This window comes from Aulostomus chinensis, chromosome 1 (genome assembly GCF_037954235.1).
Source record: "Aulostomus chinensis isolate RoL2024-O1b breed Wild chromosome 1, RoL_Achi_v1.0, whole genome shotgun sequence".
Classification (NCBI taxonomy): Eukaryota; Metazoa; Chordata; class Actinopteri; order Syngnathiformes; family Aulostomidae; genus Aulostomus; species Aulostomus chinensis.
The window spans coordinates 64,194,262-64,219,376 of record NC_141320.1 but is presented as its reverse complement, the minus strand read 5'-3'; the positions used below and the strand labels follow the sequence as shown (position 1 = coordinate 64,219,376).

The following is a 25,115-nucleotide window of genomic DNA, read 5'->3' as shown; positions in this document are numbered from 1 at the left end:
AGATGAAGGACAGGTTTCTCTGTGTAGAGCTGCTGTTTACAGGACGGTGCCTGTGGAGCAGCAACAGCAGCAGCTCTTTTCTGTCCACTGAAGTGTTTTGGAAGACAAACTAGGGCAGTGAGGAGGAATCTGATAATAATAATTCACATATTTGTCATTTCAGCAAGCAAAGGTCTGTGTTGTCATCCCCTCTCTTAAAGCTGAGGGAGTTTACTTAAATAAAACCCGCCAGCATTCAGACGATTACTTTCATTCATCAGTTTGGTTATTCTAGGAGGAAAAGAGCTGCAATTCTTCCACTCTCAACACTGAACAGACAGATTTTGTGTGTCAACAGAAAGTACAATGAAAACAGAAAATGTGTTTTTCCACTCATGAAAAGCATGATAAAAGGGATATTCTGGGGTTTGGACACATCTAAAGGATATAAACTGGGGCTGCACATGATTCTGATGTGGATCCTCAACTTCTGAGAGTTCAGAAAACAAGCAGCGGGTTCTTGTGCTAAAACCTGACATTCACTCCGGACACTTGCTGCTTCAGACAGTTGAGAAGCTGTCAAACTCTGCTGTCTGTGCTGTTTACTCTCCACTTAGGAGACAGAGACACGCCCACTCCTTTGTTCGTGCGCACAAAACACATTCGCAGACCACCACGGAATCAGATTTAGGAGTGTAAGTGGAATCTAAAACTATCATCGGAGCTAAATGCTAAGACCTGCTTTATGGTGCTGAGCATATAAAGCTGAAGTTGATGGTTAAGTAGCTCAAAAAGTCACAATCTCTTTTCTCCATTTGTTGATCTCCCACTGATATGCATTTGTTTGTTCCCTGCGTCGTATGTGTGAGTGTGCATACAATATTTGTAGCCTGGCTACAGTCAGGGATCGGTGAAACAAAATTTAATTTATTCCAGAGGGAGAAATGCTGAGATAGTTCTCTAAAAGGCAAAACAGGCCTCATGGTGGTGTAGGAGGAAACACTAAGGTCAGAAAGGTCCCTCCAGCAGGGACCGAGAACGTCTATCCAAAAATCCATGGCAACTCATCTAATAATGAGGTATTTCAGGGAGGCCTCAATTTGTAAATCACCCAAATCACAGTCCATCTCTTGAGCCCAAACTAAAATAGCTTTTCTCAGCTGTGTACATGGTGGATTTTTCAGCCTCAGAGGGAAGACAAACTTGACACAACCCCTGAGGTTAATAGTAGCTGGAGGCGTGTTTGGCATTTACAGCTGGAGGGCTGCTATGACGACATGACACAGCAACCGGACTGCACGCCGCGCCGATCCTGAGCCCCCAGATGTGAAGCTAGCGAAGTGTGTGAATGTGAAGCGGGACCGAATGGGCTTCAAGCAATTAATTGCCACAATAACCTGTCTGAGGCAACACATGGTCCTGGCTCCAGAAGCCCATCTGTGGAAGTGGGGATCCAGCAGCTGCTGCAGCTTTTTAACAACTCCATCCTCTTCTGATGAGAAATGAAAACTCATCTCTTCAGGAAACAATTCCCTCTTTTCCTCTTGACTCACACCTTCTTTGTCACATCTTTCATCTCATTTTGTGCCGACAATCTTTGTTCCTTTTATCACATTACATCGTGAAAAGTAGCTCGCCTGTAATATTTGTGATCATGGAATTTGAGCCTTATCAGACTGAAATGAGAAACCTAAATGCCTTGTTCTCCTCCAGCATGTGCTGTCAAAGGCAATAAGACCCAGTTGCGGGGGGGGGGGGGGGGTTACACAGAGAAAAGCTGAACTCCTCCTTCCCCCTTACTTCTTCATTTAAATGTACATTTTGGAAAAAAGGAGCGCTTCTCGCATCTTGAGGGGATGTTGATGACGAGAGCGCGAATCTCCATACATTTCCTCGGCAGCACTATCAGAGGGATCTGAGAGGAAATGGCAAGCAGGTTTATGAAAATATGGATTGAAAGTTTGTTTGTTTTTTACGGGGAGTGCAGTAATTGAAATATGAAGCAATAAAAGAAATATTTACTTTCAGGAGGAAAAATATCCTCTGAGTGCAGTTGTTACTGTGGAGGGATGATATTTGGACATTTGTGCTCATGAAAGATGAAATGAAACTGTCAAGGTCCTTACAATAAAGCTTTATGGATCAACATAAAAGGCATTCACGGCAAGGCAAGGCTACCACACTTGAATCATGAAACCTGAAACGTAAAATGAAAGCTAACTTTTTTAAATGATAGGAGCTGTATGCCTGGTTATTACAGGCTTTAGTCGTTTACGATGATTTACTTTTTGTCTCGTTTTGGAGACATTTATCTGCCAGATTTCTCCGAATCTGGAGGGGGGAAGGGATGCAAAGACGCACAACTCATTTCAGCACAACATGGCCTATGACCATTCAATAGTGCTGCACAGTTGCAAAAAAGTAGGTCAAAGTAAACACTGAAAAACATAAAGTGGTGTCCCGCCAGGCAGCTGAATAGGTCCTTCTTTCTCTGCAGCGCTAATGTACAACGTACAACAATTTGGCATGGTTTAGGACGTACAATGTATTCCAGGAAGCTGCTTTGTTTCTTACCAAACACTTTGAGGTAAAACTCTCGTTCCTGAGATCCTGCCTTGTTGGAGGCCTTGCAGGAGTAGGTTCCCCCATCACCCTGGCGGATATTGCGGATTGTTAACATGCTCCGTCCTCCTTCCAGCCTGTTGAAAACATACTGTTCTGACGACTCCAGCTGCTGCCCTTTCCTGCACAAATACAACACACACACACACAAAACATGGATTCACACACGGACAGTGACCTCCACTTAATTCAGACTGCAGCTCACGTTTGATGTTACAGATGTATAATCCCATAAAAGAGGGGCTAACGGCAGAAAGGCTGGCCGTGAGGCCGTTTCTATCTATAGCACATAAACAGCACTTTTTACAGAAACCTCTTTCAAGCATTGTAAAAGAATTGTTTTGGATAGACGCATTCTACTAAAATGGAAATGACTGTAGTTCAATGAATCATTTGTAGTGCATCATTGAAATTCTTCTCAAACGCTGCCATCCGGAGGATCATCTCTCCTCGACTCAGTCGGCGCGGCAGCCTCGTCTACGCTCACTGATCTGACACCGTGTCTTTTCTTACTGGACTCTGCAGGGAAATTACTCAACTGATCCCAGTCTATTTTTAAGTATCGTTTCAAGAAACATCATGAATCATCATGAATGTTTGAGCTCTCTGCATGCAGGATCAAGGTTAGCTCGCTCACTGGATCGCTACATACACCGCAGAAATAGTCCTGTTCAGTGTATTCGTCGAATTTCTATTCCGTAACACAACTCAGAATCCCTAAACTTCTCAGTGTCTAAAAACAAGCTCCTTGATCTGACTGAGGCCTCTGAAGCGATTCCGTCGGATGGTAAGCATTATGACATTGACAAGAAATGAGAAACACGTACGAGACTTTTGCAGGGCATTTAAGTAGCGGCCGCAATCAGTTTAGAGGAAACGCACCATCATCATGTTAAGTCTTTTGTTTGTCATGCTGGAAACTATTTTAATACACTTTATCAGTAATAAAAAAAACAAAAACAAACGACAAAAGAGCACTCATTTCATGGTACATGTTGCAACAGCGAGTTTTGGGGAAACTTCATAAAAAAACAAATTTGATTGGCTTTAATTTAACTTGAAGTTTACTACCGAGGCTGCGGGGGTATTGTAATACTTACAATATTGACTGCGGTACAACAGCAACATCCGCTAGAACTCAATAATAAAAATGGCAGTGAAATTAAAAGTCAGGGCAGAGCTGTCGTATTGGATTTACTACATTATATCTAATAAAGATGCCAAGAGGGTGGAGGTGGGTAATACAAGATGGGAACTGTGGGGCTGGCGTTCCAGACATCAGATAAAATGTAAAAAAAAGCTTAGACAATCCCTTATTTTAGCCGTGGAGAGTTGCAAAGTCAAATCTTGACAGGCCGATGAGAGCACATGCTTCATCTGGTCATCAAGGGGTTGCAAGTCTCTTTATTTTCAATGCCAGGGGCTTAAAAGTTTGGGAACTCCTGTTCCCCATAACCCATAACAACGCCTCCTTGGTCCGTGCTCCACACCTCACACGTAACACTGCAAAACCGTCTAACGGGCAGGAATATGATATTTTGACGAGGAAATCTGACTTCATATTTACAGATTGCATCTCGGATAGAAATGATACCTGCCTCCATTTAATATAATCTGCCCAAGTGCTGAAACACAAAAGCAAACGCATTGTTATTTTATCTGTTTACACTGTGGGGATGATAAGAACCTCAATTTGAAATCCCGTATTTTAACCTCTTTTGTGCAAAGTGATGAGAATAAAACCTATCTCCAGACTGGCATTGTGTGTGAATGAAAAGAAAAACATATTAATTTGAGAATTTTAAATGTGGACTCAGACACACAAACAAAATAATGGCGAGGCCTTGGCCTCAACCCCACGGCGTGTAGGGAAAGCGAGGGAAGATAATTGAAAGTCGGTGGAGGAAACACCAAAGCCAAAGTAATAATAACTGTGGCAAGCCAAAGAGGAAATGAAGAGAGCCCTCATCTTCGGAATGGACAGTGCAGGACGAGCGGCGGCGCTGAATGTCATTATACTGACTGACGGCTGACAGGTAGTCCATTACCCAAGATGCACAGAGGACGACAGAGAACCTCACACTGACAGGAAATGCAACTTGGACGCTGGAGGACACTGGGAGGGGTGACATCAACAGTTGTGTCTTTTGTTGTGATGTGACGCGGTTTAATTGTGTCGTCGGACACACAGCAGACTTGTTGACCTGGGAAATGAAGGTGAATATCATAAAATGTTGGACTCAGCAGAGTGTAAGATGAGGGCTGAGTTGCGGCTGAAGTGACGTCGTTTCTTAAGTGACAGCCAGTCATTTGCCCTTGACAAAAGCTTTGCGTTTTATTAAGCCACTTAAAAAAATGTAAGCCTGGATTACAGTCAAGCATAAACACAAACATCATTTTATGGGGAGATTTATTAGAATGGTATACCCCAAAGAAATCTTCATGCCAGTGGAGGCTTTCTTTACTTTTCTTGAGAATTACGGAGTTGGAAGTGAATTGGAAGTTGTTCAACTGATGCTTCCATAAAGATCAGAACACATGTGCGCTGAAAAATGCACACTTTAACTCCAGACATGTGAAGTTGCTGAGAAGTTTCTATCATCGATCGCACAGTCCATCTTATCGTCGCATTAAAATGCTAACTATCGGCCGTAGCTTAGCATCCATGACAGCTTTATGGGGCCTGTCAATGCGTATACTGTTTGATTCAGAATACATGCGTACTCCCTCTCCTCCTACTTTCAAAACGAGTTGGTTATAGATATAAAGAATACAGCAACAATCACAAAAAAGCGTGTGGGATGAAAAAGCAGCATGTAGTTCTACACGCTTAGCTTGAAGCTTACGGTGAAGGCTAACAACAGCTACGCTAACAACAGTAAGACTGCCCAAAAACATCTATTTGCAAACTTTCACGCACAAAATCTGGCACAATACACATCTTCTTTATCCAGCTACATGCTCAGAACATGCTCAAACACTTTGATCTGAGCTAAGAGCTACCAGTCAGTCCCCATTAGCTTTGAGCTACATGTACACAATTGGCTCTTTCTGCATTCTGGAATCACAAAGATGTGACGCAGAAGGGAAAAGAAACCTCTTCGTGAGCTTAAGACAACTATTTGTGAGTACTTTAAAGCCCAACAGTTTTTGGGTAAAGTATCGCTTCAAAAGGTCATTTACTAGTGTACTGAAGATACCTGTGCCATGTGACTGCAGGGTCAGGTGATCCAGAGGTGATACAAGTAAAGGTGACAGATTCGTAGGAGTCCGCTGTGGCGTTGAAGGACTGCTGGGACACCGACAAGACCGGCGGAACTGCAGACACAAAGAAAAGAGAGAAATAAACCAAACATAATCAGACACAAAAGCGCTGTCATGAGATCCTCAGACTTATTTAGAGTAAAAGCTTAAATGTGAATGAGTTCCAAAGGAAATGAGAGTGCCTGTGAAGCCCGATTGAGAAGATTTTCAAATGGAATAAATTGGCCTTGCAAGTGGCCTGTAAGCACTCAGTGAAAACGTTACTTCTTGTTGGTAATCCCATGAGGATTTTCAAATGACCCAGCTTTGGTTAAAAACAGAAAGCAGCTGAACACAGTGTCTCCGAACCATAATGCTATTGTCTGATTCCATTTAAAGACGACAGAAAAGCATCAATAAAAGCAGCATTTTGGTGAATAAAATGTTGCTTGCGGGAGTTCAAAAATTAGTCGTGGAGCTGCAGCGCAGGGACTGTGAACGTTTGAATGAATGCCAACACAAACTGACAAGGCATGTGTCTTTCTTTTATCTGGCCAACCTCAGGCAGAGCCTGAAACTTTATTGGAACAAACTTTAGCCTAACAAATGAGTTACAGTCTTCCACTTCTCAAGGAAAGTGAAGCGCAACATGTTTGTCCTTTGGCACCAATTTACTTTGCTTCAGTGCTCAAGCCTACACCACAGATAGGTGGTAAAATGACCGGAAATAAATGGGCTTCATTTATACAGCGCCAAGCGGTACTCAAAGCACTCGCACACTCACACGCACTGACACACTGATGGTGGAGGCAGCCATGCAAGATGCAGCTCATCAGGAGCAATTAGAGGTTCACTTTTTTGCTCAAGGATACTAAGGTGCCTGGAGGGAGAGGGGCTCGAACCGGTAACTTTCTGATTACCGAATGGCCGCTCCAGCTCCTGATCAGTCATGTCAATTAGTCTTTCGACGAGAGCATCTCTGAGCAGTGCACTTCCACGAGAGCATCCCTTCTTGGTGGAGCGTACTGTTACCATGGAAACTTCTCCTGGACATGGCACTGTCAATCCTATATTTCAGTTGGTCACAACAGAAATATCATTTGGGGCCGTTTATGGAATGAGTGGTTCCTTAACTGGTGAGATGATCACACACAAAGTCCACACTCTTGAATATTTCCTCATTTTCTGGTTCGCATTTTGCTCCAATTAAACTAATTTATGCATCTTCTAGCTGGTTGGCTTGGTTCCTGGTGTTAAACTCATTATATTAAGATTTTTCTGAATGTCAATGAAAGATTTGAATTGGAAATTGACCTGAGTGGGATCTGCTCTGAAAGTGGGCGGTTACCATTGAGCTCTGGCAAACGTATCGGTATTTATATATTAGTTTATTCATATTAGTGCTTGTAAGTATTGATCAAACATTAATCTGCGTAAACCAGAGTTTTTAGAGAGTTAAATTAATATACTCTGAGACATAAATGGTGTTGGTTGATGACCCACCTCTTGGACAGGACAGCGTTGGACATCATGGCAAATTTCAATACATTAAATAAATACGAATGGATGCATGTTCCAGGATGTGGTGGCCTGATGTCTATATTCGTCAAGTACTGCGCTCATAAATAGACCGTTCTAAAATTAAAGTACAGTGCTGAGTGGGTCCCTGCCGGCCAATCAGCAGGGGACTGTCAAGCTGTCATTCAGTAAAAGGAGAGCCGGCCCGTCTTTTCTCCGAGGTGACAAGCGAATGGCAGCTTTATGGTGCAAACATGTTTATCAGGGTTCTCAGTCCATTTCTCAAGCCTGTATTTACACAGCACTTCTACTCCCACACTAACTGTGCCACTGCCCCATCTCCATCAGAGCATGATGGGGCATGTGTGGAGCAGCTTATTCCGTTGACTCCTCGGGTCACCGGTGTTGTCTCGTCAACAACAATGACACATCAAGAAAGCGCGTGTGCTGCTGCCGAAGGAGGGCTGGAGTCACAAACAGCATCTGAGTGCGAGCGTGTCGACGGAGGCAAACTGGTGGAAAAGCAGGCAAAAATAAATCGATTACTATTTCATATTGAGAGCTGGTGTAAGGACACACACTCACTCCTCACACTGAGCATTTACATGACATACATTTTAGAGACGTAGAAAGTGCCGCTCATGCTTTTATCTCCTCCTGCCTTGGTTATTGCAGCAGCCTGTTTCGTGTCTTAATCAACAAACCTTTGAATGTATGCTGAACGAATGCTTTTAACCAAAACCAAAGACGCATCGTCACAATATGTCTAACCTCTTCACACTGGCTCCCTGTTTGTTTTAGGGTGGATTTTTCAGAATGTTTTTTTTTTTATTTTTAAATCAAATTGCAAGCAATATTACACTGAAAAGTGTCCAAAGAGGTTACTTGATATCACAAAGATGGTTTTCTCTCCAGCATCACTTCTTTGTGACTCCAGAATGCAGAAAGAACCAGACACCAACGTTTAATCTACATCTTCTATATCCAGCTGTACGCTCACTCATCCACAAACATTTTAATTTGTGCTAAAAAACAAATTATGAAGCTACTGGTTTGGCGCAATCACGAATCGGTGCAAGCGAACTTTGTTTCTGGAACAGGTGCTCGCTCTCACTCGTCATTAGCGTCGAGCTAAATATATGTGGCTGGGTTCTTCTGCATTCTGCAGTCATTAAAAATGTAAAGTAGGAGGGGGAAAATAATGTCTATGCAAGCCCAAGACATGAACTTGTGCCCATTAAAGACCCTCTTGGCCTGGCTGACAGGGCCTGGCAATTAGCTGCTAAAGCTACAGCTAACATGATAAGATAAGAATCAGAAAACTCTGACCACTAAAATTAAGTGAATGGAGGCAGGCACAATATTAAACCCTTCAGGATGAAATGTGCAACCATTTTTCTAAACCTTTCAGAAAAATGTAAGAGGCAAATGTGTCAACTATGTGTCTTCTACATGAAGTTAGCATCCAGAACTAAAAAAATATGCACCTAGCCACCAAATTCAGCTGCCAGGGTTTAATAATGTGAGTGTATACCACTGTTTCAGGCCCGAGTGACCACATACACATAAATATGGACACACGCAACAATGTGCCAAACGCTTTCAGGGATAAAATGGGTTCTAAGCAATAATCAAACACCATGAGTCCTTTCCAATAGTACTGATGCTGTGACTGAGAGGAGCAAGCGTCTGCCTGACATGATAACCACTGATTTCAACGCCAATAGATCTCCATTCCCTGGTGTCCCTTTCTTCCAATGCACTACACTCCCACATCAGTGAGGCGTACTAAAACAGCCCTGTTAATGAGACACACTGCCGAGCAGAACGACTTCAAAAGGCCAAATCAGCAACAGGGTTTAACCGTCCAAAAGGAAATCTGGCAAGCTGAATGAATACTTCATGTGTTGGTAAGTCGGATCCTTGAAACTTCAGAGGCTAGGCATGGATAATGCGAGGTTTGCAGGCGTCCCCACCAGCGCGAGCAAACACACTTGAAGATGCAAACTCACTCACAGCGTTTTAAATGGCCGCACGAGGAGCTGGAAGACTTGTGTTCTGTTAAGCGCTAATGGGCCCCGGCGAAGTGAGGATCACCCATTTCTAGGATGTGAGACGTTCTTGCTAAATGTCAGCTTAACGTCCTTAACTGGAGGTTCTGATTTCTATTCCCGATGACTCATGCCAGGGCAAAAAAAAAAAAATCAGATTTTTTCTTCTTTGACAGCTGCAAATGGGTAACACTGCAGATCTCGTGTGCAAAAGAGAGAAGCAGCCATTAATTGATACATCTCAGAAGGATGCAGGAGATGTAAGAAAGCGATTTACATTACCCTCAGTTGCCATGGAAACAACTATGACAGCTATTACGCCATCAAAATAGAGAGCAGATGCTAGCCAAAGATAATTAGCCACACTGGCCACTTGTGACTGATGAAATGAGTGACTTATTGAGGTGCTGAGCTGGACTCGCTGTATCTGATGCTGGAACCCAGGAGAATGTTTGTCCAGAATAAGTATGTCTCCTTTTATTGGATTTCCCTCAACATTCAGGGATGATGAATTACCGTATGTGATGAAATGAGGGAGAAACACACCCGTGGTAAGTGAACTGTGGAGAGGTGTGTGTGTGTGTGTGTGTGTGTGTGTGTGTGGTCGTGAGGCTAGAATGATCTTACATCCAGCGGTTAAATAACTGTTAATTAAGCCCTGTCCACTTTAACGAACGGTGCCACACCTGTAAAGCTTTCTGATCTCAGATGGCACCCACGCTCTTCACAAAAATAAACAAATTCAGCCATTTTCTTTACAAACAGCAAGCAACTGTTTTCAGCAAATTATTCAGATTCATTGCATCTGAATTACAGATTTCACTGTGTGATATGCCGTATTGCTGAAAGATTTAACGTGCAGTGGGAGACTCATATTTTCCTGACATTTAGCTCCTGATAGTGTTGCAATAAAATTGATATCTGGCAACAGAATATCTGTGAAACTGAAGAGGGGGGAAAAAAAAACGGCAATTTACTTAATTGAGGTGTCAGTTTGACAGAATTTGAGACGTCTTAAAGACTCCAACACACATTAATATTTCAAAATTCTCGATCAAAAACGCCTCAGCAGTATGACTATTTGTCGGGGAGATATCACCATGTGTAGCAGTTTTGAACTCATATCTCCACATATTGAATTACATATTTACAGGTCAGATCAGTGGTCCTGTGTCAGACTGATTATTGAACGATTCCTCATTTTGCTGGAAATGAAAATCCTACATCACTTTTTAAGACTTCTGGCACCCTTCCTGCCCTCAGCCAGCCATTAGCGGACGACCCTTCCTCATCCGCATCCTCATCGATGGTCTGCTTTGATGCTACACCGGAGACTTGGAGCGACGGTGGGTCAGCACAGCTTTACCGGCTTCACGCTTATGGGCTAGAAGCTGCTCTTTTATCAACTCTCCATGAATATTAATGCCCTCAAATGGAAGCAGGAAAGGATCCAGTAAGCTATTTCAGCCTGGGCTTTCAGGGCCGGTTCTGCATGACTGGCTCAGGTAACGTCTGTAAACATGTTGCTGAAGTAGCCAGAAGTGACTCTTCCTCTGACATTCGTGTCAATACATGCTGTTGCTACAAGCTAGGATAGGAGCGAGGGAACACTCGGCTCCAACCAGGGGGTCGCCTCGCGCTCCCAATGACAGTTAAAAACTCAGCCCCATCAAACTAAAACAACGCTTGCTTCCTGAGGATTTCCCACGCGGTATAACTGGCTTCATATATACTGTACTATCTGTCACGCAAATGTGACTTGTTTGATTTCCTACTTGCTTGCACACTTGATGTAAAATATTTTGCCAGTTGTTCAGAAGTTTATTCATATAGTTTGCATTAATGAGCGTTGGTACGTCCTTGTCAGCATTCCTGACATTCCAAACAAGACATTTTCACCTCTACCTTACGTCTGGCACTCTTATCCTACTGTACATAACGAGGAACAGTTGACAAATGCCGCTCATGACTACAGGGCGATAGCAAAACAATTACTAATGATGAAGCCGCATGTTCTGTGAGGGACCCCGTGTCCTCAGGCTGCACCCATCAGCCCTCAGACTTCTGAACAAGTTGTCCAACAACTTTTTTTCCAAGCCCAACAAACAAAAGTGGTTTCGGAAAAGCAAGCATTGATTTTTCTGCTTTGGGGCTGAGAAGAGAAAAATATTGTCTAACCTTCGAAATGTTTCTATGACGATAACAAAAAGACACCCTGTTCCATTTTCGAATGCGGGTTCAAAGAATTCACGCTGGTCCTTGGTGTGACATGCAGAGGTCGGTCCTGTACTATCACCTTGGTCTTTACCCTGATTGAGCAGTAGGAAACACACACACACACACACACACACACACACACACACACACACACACACACACACATCCCTTCACATTGATGAACTGGAGGACACACATGTAAAGCTGAATGTCATGGTTGCACTAATGAGGAGGCATCCACCCGTTAAACGAGGTCAGGCCTTGTACCTTTACAGTCTTGACTTTTACTTCAATGGACTCGGGCACTTGTTCAGACATGTATGACTGTCATCCAGCAAAGGTACTCCAAAACAGTATAAAGGGGTCTGTATGTACCAGGGGGCTTCAAACTAAACTCAATTTATGCTCTTTTATGTTTTAAATCCTCCCTTTTAATAGTTTTAATCTCCAACGATTGACTGACTATCATTATGTGAGTTGAAAAGCAGAAAACGTTTTAATGCTCACATAAAAAATAAAGCCTCTTCAGCTCGTTTTCACACCAAATTCAGCACTGGGGCAGCTGTGCGGTGCCTGTTTGGTGTTTCTTTACTGCCATACAAACAAAGGAATTTGTCTCTGCATCGTCTACAGAGCAGTGAGCACCAGTTCCACCAGCGCCCTGGTTCCCATTCCACAAGCGGCCTGGCTGGTGATGGCGCGGGACACCTGAGCACCTCAGCGCATGATATAACGTGACTGCATGCAGCCTTCTATCTCTGTACTCCCTCAGGTCAGAAGAGAACAGCTCAGGAGAGGAGGCAATCAATCTACTCCTTGAAGCAGCAGAATGCTACGATGCTACATGCTAAACCATAAGATGAACCATAAAAGTGCTTCTTCTTGTTAGCATCTCCCAGTCGGATCCATCCTGATTGATAGCTGCAGCGTAGCATCGGGTTACCAGTTTCCATAAGCTGAGCATTACAGGCAGCAACCTCCAAAACTAAACTCTCCTCAGGCAGATAAATGACTTCGCCGCAGCACTTGATTTGGTGTGAATCCAGTCTTAAATGATGATAGGACAAACTCAGAAAATGCAGCATCCAAAAGATGATTTACTAGCTGTCACTAGCGCTGTATGGACAACCATCACAGACTCCTCCTCTGAAGTAACCCCAGGAGAGGATGGGAAGACGCCCTGAAGCTGCATCCATTTAGTCCTCATGCTTTCTACCTCCTCCAGAGGTTTTCAGCTCGTTTATCTGACCCTGGCTGCTGCGTCCCTGAGCGCAGCAGCTGATTGATAAAACATGTTGCACCCGCCGACAGACCTCAGCCTCCCAACCAGTCCAGGACCGTTGCCCCCTTGATTACCAGCCATTCTGGGAGAATAATACAAAAGTGACAAGACAGATAAATGTCATTTTCGTCCTTGTTTCAACAAACACGCGGCAGCTGCAGGGCGGGTAACAGATAGCTTGTACAAACAGCTGAGAACATACGCGGAATCCGATTCACCAAATTGAGCCAATCTGATATGCAAGAGGCAGGACGTCCGCCTGAGTCTGTTTGTCCTCTGCACATCCATCACTTTGCTCCCTCACAACTTCAACTTCACATATCGATAAAACGTATTTGCTTTAAGTTGTTCGGCATCACCGCAAGGAGCTGAATGGATGAGAGCACAACATGCTCACCGCCCCTCCGCCCACTGACCGAGCAGAACAATACTTTCTGTGCCCCACCATGGTGACCTCTGGGTAAGTGTCCTCCCTTTTATGCCACAAAGTTCCTGTTGAGAAAATGCATTTGAGAATTGAGCTATGAGTCTAAACCCCCCCACCAGGGCTGGTGGGAGCAGGGTTCCTCAAAGCTAGCTGGACTACTGAAGAATGAATCAACTAAACACAAATCTGTTCTGATTTTTCCATAATAATGATAATAATAAAAAAATTATGTATTTGATAGGCAGCTTTCAAGGCTGTTAATTTACAGTGCACAGTAACATTACTCTATATCTAGCTGTACACACACATTATATATATACATATATATATATATATATACATATATATAAATATACACATATATATACATATATATACATATATTACATATATACACACATATATACATATATACACACATATATACATATATATACATATATTACATATATACACACATATATACATATATACACACATATATACATATATACACACATATATACATATATATATACACATACATATATACACACACATATATATACATATATACATATATATATATACACATATACATATACATACACACACATATATATACATATATATATATATGTGTATGTATATATATATCGCAATTGGAAGCGACCTGCCTCAGAGGTAGAGTGGCCGTCCAGCAACCAAAGGGTCGCTGGTTCGATCCTCAGCCCCCCAACAGATAAAAAAGGTCAATTATTTTGAGTGTTTAGTACCTCTGCAATAATAAGTCTCAGTCATTGATTTTGCCCGTTTCTCTTCAAACACAAGGACCGAGTGGTGTTTGGGGAAGTTCAACTTGAGGCAGGAGTTCTGAAAGAGAGCGGTACCAGATATTCTGGCTTGGTGGAGCCTCATCAGACAAATCAGAACTTTTACAGTCCTACTAATCAGGTTTTGCCTCCCTCCGGCTCAACTTCAGGCACTTCCCAGTCTGAGAGTCTTTCGGGACCCACACACTGACTCTCCTTGAGGCAAAGTGAACTTCAAACCGTCTCCCCCGGCGAGTGTGTTCGCTCAGGACACTCGACAAAGCGACCCGTCCCGTCTCAGCGCAGCATGGTCGAGCGTCGTGTCGTCGCAGTAATAGGTCGCGCCTCATTGAGCAAGCTTATTGGATCTTTCCGCAGAAGTGAGGTAAGTGGTCTGCTAAATTGAATGCAATTCATAGTTTTTGGGGCGGAGGGTCGCTCTGCTATTACATTAGGAGTGAGAGAATTACATAGGCAGAGACAATATTGCAGCTGTTGAAGCGTTACAAGACGCCACTGGCCTTCGCCGAATCACATTTCAATCACTTCAGCAGCCTCAGGTGACTCACAGGAAATGAGGACAAATTAGAAAATTAAAATGACATCCTTCGATTTTTGGGCCACAGAGTCCAAACGCAGCGCTGATTGAAAACTTCAGAATGGGGGGGAGCTTCCCGGGAGCTGACGGAGCACACGCACTCAGTAGTAGAATCATGGTTGTGACTTTGCAGATTAAAAAACTTCAGTTGTTTGAGTAAAGCACAAAAGTTAAGTTGCTAATCGTTGAGAGACGTGTCTTCTTTGCTGCTCTCGACCGGCACTGCTGACTTGCTGTCCTTCAAGCCTCAGACACCAGCGGACTTCAACATTGGCACCAAAATGAAGGCTTCCACATCCCCAATAATATCTGAATGCTGGTCTGAGCTGTATACTTATTGTCTTTCGAGCTTCAGATATCATTTTCTATGAAATCAAATAAATACTGCAAAAGTTTGGAATCAGATACTTGGCCAAAACTACTTTCCTGACTGGGCGCAGTGACTTGACTCAGCACCTCAAACCTTGGCTCAGCAAAACAACCCTAACCCTGCTGACAACTAAAAGAGGATGAGGAGGTCTTTTGACAGGTGGACGCCAACTCTTTCCAATCACTGCTATTCATTGTTGCTGAGCTAACGAGCTTAACTCTCAGTTCTCAACTCCTCCCGAAAGGAATCTTCCTTCCTGTCCGACATGCTCCCTCCGTCTGTTCCTGTTTCAGTACTCACCGTTAACCACCACCGCGATGTCAACAAAATCAATCTCTCCACGTGCCTCCACGCTGGCCTCGCATCGGTACACGCCCTCGTCCGCCTTGGTCACCTGGTGGATCTGCAGGTTGTTATTTGGCAGCACCTGGAACCTGCCTTCACAGCATGGGCGAAGAGGAGGATGAGGAGACAGACGAGCCAGGCAGAGACAGAGGAAAAAGAATAACAGAGTATGACAGAGAGGGAGGGAGAAGCGAGATAAGAAAGTTAGGAAAACAGCGAGGAGAAAATTGCCATCTCTTCTAAGCAGCTCCACCGTCGGTCTTCACCTGGGCACATTTGCCTGATAAAGTCCACATAGATAAACACTTGTGCAATTCCAGTTCCCAACAGTCTCCTCTCTGGCCAGTTGTGGCCAGGGACTGATCTCATTCCTCTAGAGCAAAGATATTTATAACCATGTGTCATAATTAGAATGAAATGATTAACAGCCTTCTCCATGTTTCATTATCAGCGAGGTTGAATTTTCAATTAAAAATCTGGCAGATTCAAGGGGTCAGTCTTACTAATCGGTGTGGACTTGGTCTGGAATGAGGATGAGGTTCGTTTTATAGTCCCAAAAAAATGAAAAATGTCCCGAAATTTAACACCATGAAGAGACTTAAGAGGCCAGAGGGACAAAAGCTGATCAATCGTGTGATTGTAAGTAAAGCTTTACTCCCCACAAAGCAGGCTGCTAGTTTGTGGCTGCATTAATTGATCTTTGAATGTCACCATCCAGCGGCTCTAGAATCCATCCTCTTAGCGGCTTGTTAACATGGTTTCTGTCCAAGTTGTTCTCCGTCCTCGGGGCTGATGGGAGTTCTATTCATAGAAACTGATATCCTTGTCTTATTGTGAGTTCACACAAAAGCAGGAAATAGCATTTCCTTGAGAGCAGTATTTTTGGCACATGTGAGGGAGGATTGAGCTCATCGGGACTCGCGAGCGTTTTTTTGTTTGTTTGTTTTCTTTCTTCTTCTTCCCCCTTCCAGTGATCAAGTGGGTTTGGCAGACGAACATTCAAAGTGTAATCCTGCACAGATTACTGCTTACTTGCAGTTTTCATCAGCATCGTAATCTGCTGGCGCAATCCACGCGGCAGGGGCAGGGGATGGGTACGGTTCCTCTCTCATCCGGCTGTTAACACTAAAGTTACTCTTTAATCAATGCATGCAAAATCCTGCTCCACCAAACTGCTTCCTGAATATTATTTATTGATTATTAAGTGTTGCAGAAGAGAGTCGATAAGAATTTAAATAAAAGGAAATTCTTTAAAAATGGAAACCTGTTTTAATCTTCAAAAGTCCTTTCTGGTTTTAAAAAGGAATTGTTCACTGGAAATTATATTACTCTATTATTTATCGAGACGATTTTAATAAACTCCCTTTTAAAAAAAAAAAAAAAAAAAGAAAAAAGCTGTTCATCAGAAATAATATAAGACTGTAAAAATATAATTGAGTTCCTGCAAATTTCCAGCATCAATTTAATTCTTTTTTAACATTAATTTGATTATTATTTTGGCCTTGAAAAACTCCATTTCCTTAATAACTTTTCCTTCTCAGCGTAGAACTCCATTCACCACCCTGAGAATTATGAAGCTCTGGGAAAAGAATGACGACAAGGAACAAGTCACCTCCTTTTCAAAGCAGGTCATCAAACTTACTGTGGTGCTCCTCCGTGATCTCCTTGTCCTGGTAGTACCACACCACCACGGGCACCGGCGAACTGATGACATCACACACCACCTCCGCCGTCTCGCCGTGGCAGAACTCCTGCGGCGACTGAACATCCCGAAACGTCAGCCCCTCTGCAAGATCCAATGAGATGGGGACTGAGCAGCTGTGCGACTTCCAAAGAGCATTAATAGCTGACGTGACCGTGAAAAAGCAAATAAAAAGTGCTCTCCTGTTAACCGGGACTGTATGGAGACAGAATTGGAGGCTTGAGATGTGGAAACGCTGTTTTAAATTCCAGTTTTCTGTCTGGCGAACACCTACTGAGCTAAGTGCATCTTTTGAAGTGGTTTGTTGATAATACAGGTGGGATGGCCTCTATTCAGCCACCTTGGTGCATAATTCACTGCCCTAAAAAACACAGCACACAATAGCTGCAGAAGCAAGAAAAGAGAGGATGAAAAAGAGCATTTTTCTACACTTAGTACAGAGTATTTGACTGGCTCCAGCTTTGTAGAACACCCCCAACTTGTCGGTACAGCTTAGAAGAAAGTTGGGAAGGTGCACAGGTGTCTTTCCAGACCGGACCGTCATGAGAACGCAGGAAGAGCCAGGAGGTCACCGGGACACAGTTCCAGGACGGACAGTCCATCCAATCATAGCAGACGTTTGATCAATAATGCCACTCCAAGAGCTACTGTCCGTCTCTCATCTGCTTTATACTGAACCTTGACAATGAGAAACGCCCAACTGACTGGATGGCTATCTTGGAATCAATTATGGTACCGGCTTGAAGCCCGGTCCTCCCTCGTGACAGTCATTGCTTTTATGAAGCCGGGGTTCCTGGACCTGCGTAGCAGAGCGCGACCCTTCTCAAGCACGTTCAGAGATCCAGCTTTGATGCGAGCAGGGCGCCGGCGCCGCAGCCGCCGTCATCCGCGTACTGTATTGTGAAGGTGTAAAATAAATCAATGACAGGTCGCCTATCTTCCGTTAGTGAGCCTTCAACATTAGCATTTTGCCGAGTGATTTATGCCAGGCTGCTCCCTAAAATGAGCTTTCTCTCCGTGACTGCACCCTCTGCCTGCAAACGTGTCTGGCATCTCAGTGTCTTCATTAACTTCAAGGGTGCCTTTGTCATTCATTCTTTCCTATCAATTCATCCCTTGTGTTCTTCTTTTTATTTGTTGCGCTTTCACCGGCTTGGTGTCCTCCACAGTTCGGAAGGCCTCCTCTGTTTGCACTGACATCCTTGTTCTTTTGTAGTCAAACTGCTCTACAAGAGAAGCGGGAAGGGAAACATCCTCTTCCCAGAAACACTCGGCTGCACACTGGACACTAGCAAAGTGAGAATATATTCTGGGGTTCCTCTTTGGTCATTCGCCTGCACATCACTGCGAGGATTAGTGTCTGATACGGTGACGAGCCACTTTCCCTGGACCTCTTTCAGTGGGGACGCCGATTTGTTCCTCTCTTTACTGGCCAATTTTGCTGGTTTTGGAAAATGGGTTTATGCAGCTTTATTGCTTTGTTCATTAATAAAGTGAGAGGAAATGAAAGGCGCTGGCTCAGACGTGATACTGGCTGTCTTCTTTATGAATTTCTTTTCACCTTATGTGGCTGCAAAAGCACCAAACTACAGCAGTTAATCCAAAGTGATTTTCAATTTTAGAGTATTAGCAATATTCACTTATTATATAGCCATCAATCACAATAACAGGAGCAGTCTCCATTTATCCTGTGCAACAATACTTCACCCAAGAAAGTGTACTTTGCCTTTCAAGTACTCATGAATCGCTAATCTTGAGATCCCAAAGATGTTTTTTTCCTCCCGCTTTACCTATTGTTGACTCTGGAACGCCAGCCGTGTATATTTAGCTTGAAGCTAATCACTAATGTTGGCTAACAACAATAAAACTGTCCAAAAATGTCTTTTAACTCTCAAGTGCATCCTCCGGAATGATCCGGGTCTTCTTTATCCAGCTGTGTAGGCCTGATGATGGCAGATCATTTAATAGTTGCAGAGATGTTTCCCTCAGGGGATCACCTGACCTGACCTCTGAGCGCCACAGATCCCTGCACAGAATAGAATGACAATCTTTCAAAGAGGCCACTATTTCACACATCCGCTGCAGCCCAGTCAGTCATTAGAAAGACATTCCTGCCAGCTCCCGAGTCGTCGCAATGTCCAACAGAGCCAAGGACAGGTAGCATTCCAGAGAATCCACAGTGGATGAGTTGTCTGGATCTCGCATCTGCAGTAAAACCAGTGTCGAAGGACCATTTACACAAATGGATGTAGTCAGAGAAATGAATCCTGGAAGACTTGGTGAACAAATTATGACGTGGCTGTGTCATCACAGCATACGTTACATCCTGGACAGCAGCCTCCAGTCAGCCGCCACAACCGTTGTCCAGAGCTGCATGAATGAAAACAACTTAAAAAAGCAACCGCTTGACGAAATCTAATTTCTCTTCAAAAATGAAGACAAAGGAACTTCTTTTTGAAAAAAATATAACCTTTTTTCAGCTTCCTGCAAAAGTTGACTTATTTTGACAGGTCTGATACCGGTTCTGGTTTGTGCAGTGCAGAAATAGCCTGATTAATTAGGATGCTGATGACCAGCAATCGCCCAATATTTACGCAGGAATTCTCCACTGAAACCAAGAGATGAACTAACCGCGGCGGTTCAGATCTCAGGTTAAGAGAAGCTCTCCCTGTGTGTATGTTTGTATTGAGCTCCCCGGTCAGGGCATCTGTTTGGGATTCAAAGCTGCCACTCAGTGCAGCGTGATGCAACAGTCCATCATGGAGATGTCAGCGACTACTGAGAGGGTGTCGACACTTTCGCTTCCACAGGCCGCAAATTTCATGTCGAACATGTTGCAGCACACGGGCGGCCCGAGGAACCCTCCGCTGCTCCGCCTGCTCACTGCCATTATGCTGGCTGGCCGCAGCTTCGGGCGGGTTTTCATCCGTATGCTGCTCATGCAATCGACACCGGAGGACTGGAGTGAGTGACGCCTGGTTGCCATGGAAACACTGGTTTAGGGAGCTGGTTATGTGGCGAATGAGGCGAGAGCTGAGCGGTGGCAGGTGTTATTGGGGCAGTGATGCCTTTCCTAATGGTTCACCAAGAGAGGATAGAAAAGGCAAACAAACAGTGGGAGAGGATTTCCAGTGTGTGTACATTGGTACTTTGTGTGTGTGTGTGTGTGTGTGTGCGCACGCAAACCTCCTCCAGAGGGCTCTTGATCAAAAACCCAGCGTGTGCATCTCAGTAATCACGTATGTAATCTTTACATGTGTCAAAAAAAATGCCCATGTGCTACTCAGCCTGTGCCTGTGAGGGTTCACCTCCTAGTCCAGCACAGTTTTTAAGATTGGCTAATCTGGATTATGGAAGGGAGACAAAACCTCCGCTGTGGAGGAGATACAGCACTCAAAATATCCTTTTTCATTTTACTGCCTTTAATCGGCTTTTGCCGCAAAACATTTCCAGTCGTCGTTCTTGGAGCTTTACACAACTTTTACTTCAAAATGGAACAGAGCTATCAGACCATGTTTAAACACACACACATAAAAACCGAGCAAGGAGGAACTTCACCAAATTCAGCATGAGCCGAGGAAGAACCCATCAAATTTGGGGGCAGAATTGTTCAAACACAGCAAAAAACAGCATGTTTTTCCATCAGGTTTGGTGGGGTTAGCATTAGTGGCGGTGTGCACAGTCTCCCTCCCTCTATGGCTTTCTACTGGTAGCACTGTGCATTTGTATTCTCGCCACCCTGAAAAATAGAGGCACGAGATGGAAACAGTTCTGTACCTGTTCCCTCGGTTGTACATCTGTTCCCTCACAGTACAATATTGGTATTCAAGATGCTAACAGAAAGGCCACAACGTGAATTGAAGGGCACCCCTGCAGTGACAGGCTTTTGTACACTTTTTGGTACACACTAGAAGCTCTATTTTTGAATATATTGAGTCCTGCAATCAAGCCAATAATTATAATGCACCAGTTCCCCACAGGTTGTCAATGCCCCTCAATTCCAAGATTAAAGAGACCCTAATTGCAACTGTAATCCTGTTCTGCTAGTTTCTCATCACGTCTACGGCAAATTAAGTTAGAAGTATCGTTCAAGGTCACTTTAACAGGACAAACGGCGTTTAATTCACCCCAAGGATGGAGCCTTTGTTGGGACCATCGGTCTGACTGCTGAGCCGCCACCCACACCCAACCCCACCCACCTCAGGCATGTAATGTTGGGTTTTTTTTCCCAGGAAATAGTGATGGGTCAGCAAGGAAGGTTAGCCTCAGTGCCACATCCCTCATTATGCCTGGCAGGATCCAAATCCCATGGCATTTCTAGCTGTCATTAGACTTTTAATTACAAGTGGAGTGAAGCACACAAGCTCACACAGTCAGAGGTGCATGTGGATCTAAATTGCATTTATGTGGAGGAGAAATTTCGATTTTGATCTGGTTGGCTAAATACCTGGATTTATTCAGCACACAAATAAATCTGTTGAATCTTTTGTCACTACACACTTTTGTAGCGAAGGGAAACAGGAATCGTACGGTTCAATTGTTTAACAGACAGCTTTTAAAGAATCTACACTGCCTGTTTCCTCTTCTTTGAGTCGGATACATTTAATCGTGAGATGATTATTGAGTTCTATAAAAAGCTACAGATACCGGGTGCAGGAAGAGGATCAAACGCTAATACAGCAGCTTTATTCTCCTCATGCCTCCATGTGTGAATCTCCCCGGGAGGCAAACACAGAGTCTCCACAGGTAAGTATAAAAATTCATGCTATCTGCCAAACTTACGGTAGATCTCCAGCACAGCCGAAGCCTCCTCGGTGTGACCGTTGGCGTCGGTGGCCTGGCAGCGGTAGATACCGGCATCCTCAATGATGGCATTGTAAATGATTAGCCTGGATCTCGATGTCTCTGTGTAGAGCACCATCCGCTTGGAGGGGACGATGCGCTCGCCCTCAGGGTTGTACCACTCAAGCCGCACTGGTTCACCAATAGCTGCAGGAAGAGGTCAGAGAGGAAAAAAAAAATCATGATTATAACGGACAGACAGTCTTGCTTTAAGAGGAGAGCGCTTCATTCATACACCCACTCGCACCTGAGATCTCTCCTGAAAGATATCCAAGCTTCTATTTATGCCCGAGGGCCATTTGTCATAACCTTTACACCACCTGCTACTGTCTAGCAGCATTCTGCAGCTTTTCAGCTGGTTCAATACAGACAAACTGCAACCCACCAGATTTCCACAGTGTCATAAAAACATGGACCAGTGGATATGGTTGGGATTCGTATCTGCTGCTGGTTTTCAGCTACTTACCGCGTGGAGAGAGTTGATCCTAACAAGCCTCATCCTTCTTTAATCAGCTGCTTCAGCAAAGCAACTGGTGGTTTGCACGGCGGATGTTTCTGTTACCGACAAACGAGCCTTTGCATCGCAAACGTTAGCATGTGGCTAAACTAGTCAGCGAACATTACTAACATGTTGTTTGCGTAAATTGAAGACAGGAAAGCCCACTTCCATCAATGGCATGGAGATCCCTCACTTTTTGAGGCTAAAAGCCAAATGCTGAAAGATATCCGGAGTCTTCGTCCCACATTTTATCTCATTTCTTCAGACATTTTTTGTTGTAAACTTTTACGATGCGATTTTCAGTTTTTTTAATCAAACTTTTCTTGGATTGTGTGTCCAAATCCCCTTTTACATTAACTGACTTTTATTGTTTGACTGGTAAATATTGAATGTTGTGATCTGGCTTAAATTGAAAAGTGCTATTCAAATATAACTTTTACTATTATAAACAACTGGAGCTGCTACACTGACCTCTACCCATGACAGCTCCAGGCATAGAAAGTGATAGGAACTGCATACTTCATTAACGGAGTATTTAAGAAGGATTAATATAAATACCTCATGGTATCAGAGGCAATGCGAGGCACCACAGGGTCATTCTGGCTTTATTTTTCAGAATAACACATTAAAATAGATAAATCAAACTCTCCATGAGTTAAATTCACCACATGTGCCTGCTGAATTTCAAGATTGAACCGGATTTTAATGAGTCCTCTTTGTGTGGTCGTATAATTCTTTATACATGTCGGCAGCTTTGGTCTGCTGAGCAGCAAAAGACCATCCTCATCCTGGTCGTCGCTAGAACTTGTCGAAGGAAACAGACGGCATGAAATGATGATGTCCATAATCTTGGATTTGCATGGCTAATAAGTCTGAAACATGTAGCCACTCTGGTTCCCAAGAATAGATACAAACACACTGAAGGGGCCTGATCCAAAGCTAACTTGACACAAAACTCAGCCGGACACAGATACGACCCTTTACCTCTGTATTCAGCGTCACTTTGGAAGCCGTCAACAGAGAGCAGCTCGTCCGGTCCCTCTGAGACAGGTCACGGGATTTAATTAAGGGGTCTAGCAAGACTGGAGTAGCAAACTGAAGCTATACAAGTTTACTCAAAGTATTTAGGATGATAGGCGACGACGTGAGATAACCCAAGAGCAAGCACACAGTTTGAACGCTCCCTTTATCAGCACAACGCCCTTGAGCAAAACTTCGACAAGCACAGGGCAGCGCGTAGAATCCGGAGTTCCATACGTGACTTGCTCTGCTTCTCTTCACACACGGCTTCCCACTGGAGCCTTATTGTGGATTAGTGTCGAGCATCACCCGCCGGCATGGCTTCATACCTGCTAATGTTACACTGTTATCACCTCTTGTTATTTTACAGTGACAGCAGAGGAGCTGAAAAAAGCTGCAGTTGATGCAGCTGACAGGCTATTTACTTTACAGATGACGTGAGAAGACAGTGGTGTGTAGCACTGCCATCTTTGTCATGCTCAGCCCTGTTCCCTGCTGTGTCTTTCCTACTGTAGCGGGTGTCAGACATCTTTGGAAATCTGCATAAGCCCAGGCATTATTGCTGATTGTTGGTGACGATGACTGACTGGTCTGACGGCAGAGTGGTAAGGCGATCATTTTAGCTGTTAGCGGCGTGTCAACGGGGCTACAGCGAGCTGATTGATAGGCGGCTTTTCCTGATGAGCTCTTTTAAAGAAGCGCGCACACGGAGATGAAACTTGAAATAAAACCAGTACGAGCAACAAAGTGTTGTTGCAGTTCATGCTACTCCGAAGCAGTGAGGGAGTAATATAAGGAAAAAAAAGAAATATTGAGGTCATCCAAGCCTCCTGCACAAGGCAGATTATTGACTAGACGTGCCCCTTGGCACCAAAATTAGCCGTGCACAAGCCGAAACACTCCCACGTCGCCACAGTAGCTGGCACTGGCGCCATGGTGGTAATTGATTTGAGTCTCCAGGGAAGAAGAGAGAAGGAGAGAAAGACTGAGCTGAACATCGAATGTTTGTTTGGCTCAACATGACGTCAAAATTGATCTCTGAGTCTATTTGTGCTGACAAATGGGAGACATCATGTCACATGATCAGCGGCTGAGGACCGAATCAGACCGGGACCAACATCCTCAACCTTAGGGATTACAGCACACGCGCACACACAATCAGGCCGCTAACGATGACGACACTCAGAGCAAACAGCCCAATAATTACGAATAAATTCACCTGCACCGCACAATTTACAGCACAAGGACGCTGAGTTACTGCCAGCAGCACATTAACCAAATGCACGGCTCTCTAACACAAATAGATATCAATTTAAACCTGGGAAACAGCTGACAGCCAGCCATAGCAGCCACAGGGGGACTTTATGAGCCCAAATTAATCATCATAGCATCGTCTTACCTCACACAATGCACCATTTATAAGCTAAATATCTCACTAAATCATCTACAAAAGCTTAGAAGTGCTGGTCACTTCCTGCTGGATTACAATGACAGACAGTCCCTCTTCAACCAGCGCAGCATCTCCAGGAGCTGTTTGTGAGTTGTACATGAGTATTAATGAAGCACATTGCACAAACTCTGGTATTTCTCCACGTTTTTACTTTCTCTG

General features: G+C 44.0%; 1 protein-coding gene across 3 annotated transcripts in view; it reads right to left on the bottom strand.

Annotated features, from left to right (window-relative positions):
* The window catches only part of ncam2a (neural cell adhesion molecule 2a), a 213,870-nt gene that overhangs the window by 35,172 nt on the left and 153,583 nt on the right, over positions 1-25,115 (bottom strand). For all 3 annotated transcript variants that reach the window (XM_086200425.1, XM_086200434.1, XM_086200441.1), the window contains exons 3-7: positions 21,928-22,134; positions 17,086-17,229; positions 15,399-15,536; positions 5,802-5,919; positions 2,554-2,723 (exon numbers count right to left, since the gene is read on the bottom strand). In XM_086200425.1, coding sequence (XP_086056551.1) covers positions 2,554-2,723; positions 5,802-5,919; positions 15,399-15,536; positions 17,086-17,229; positions 21,928-22,134 — 777 coding nt within the window. The remainder of the gene's footprint in view (positions 1-2,553; positions 2,724-5,801; positions 5,920-15,398; positions 15,537-17,085; positions 17,230-21,927; positions 22,135-25,115) is intronic.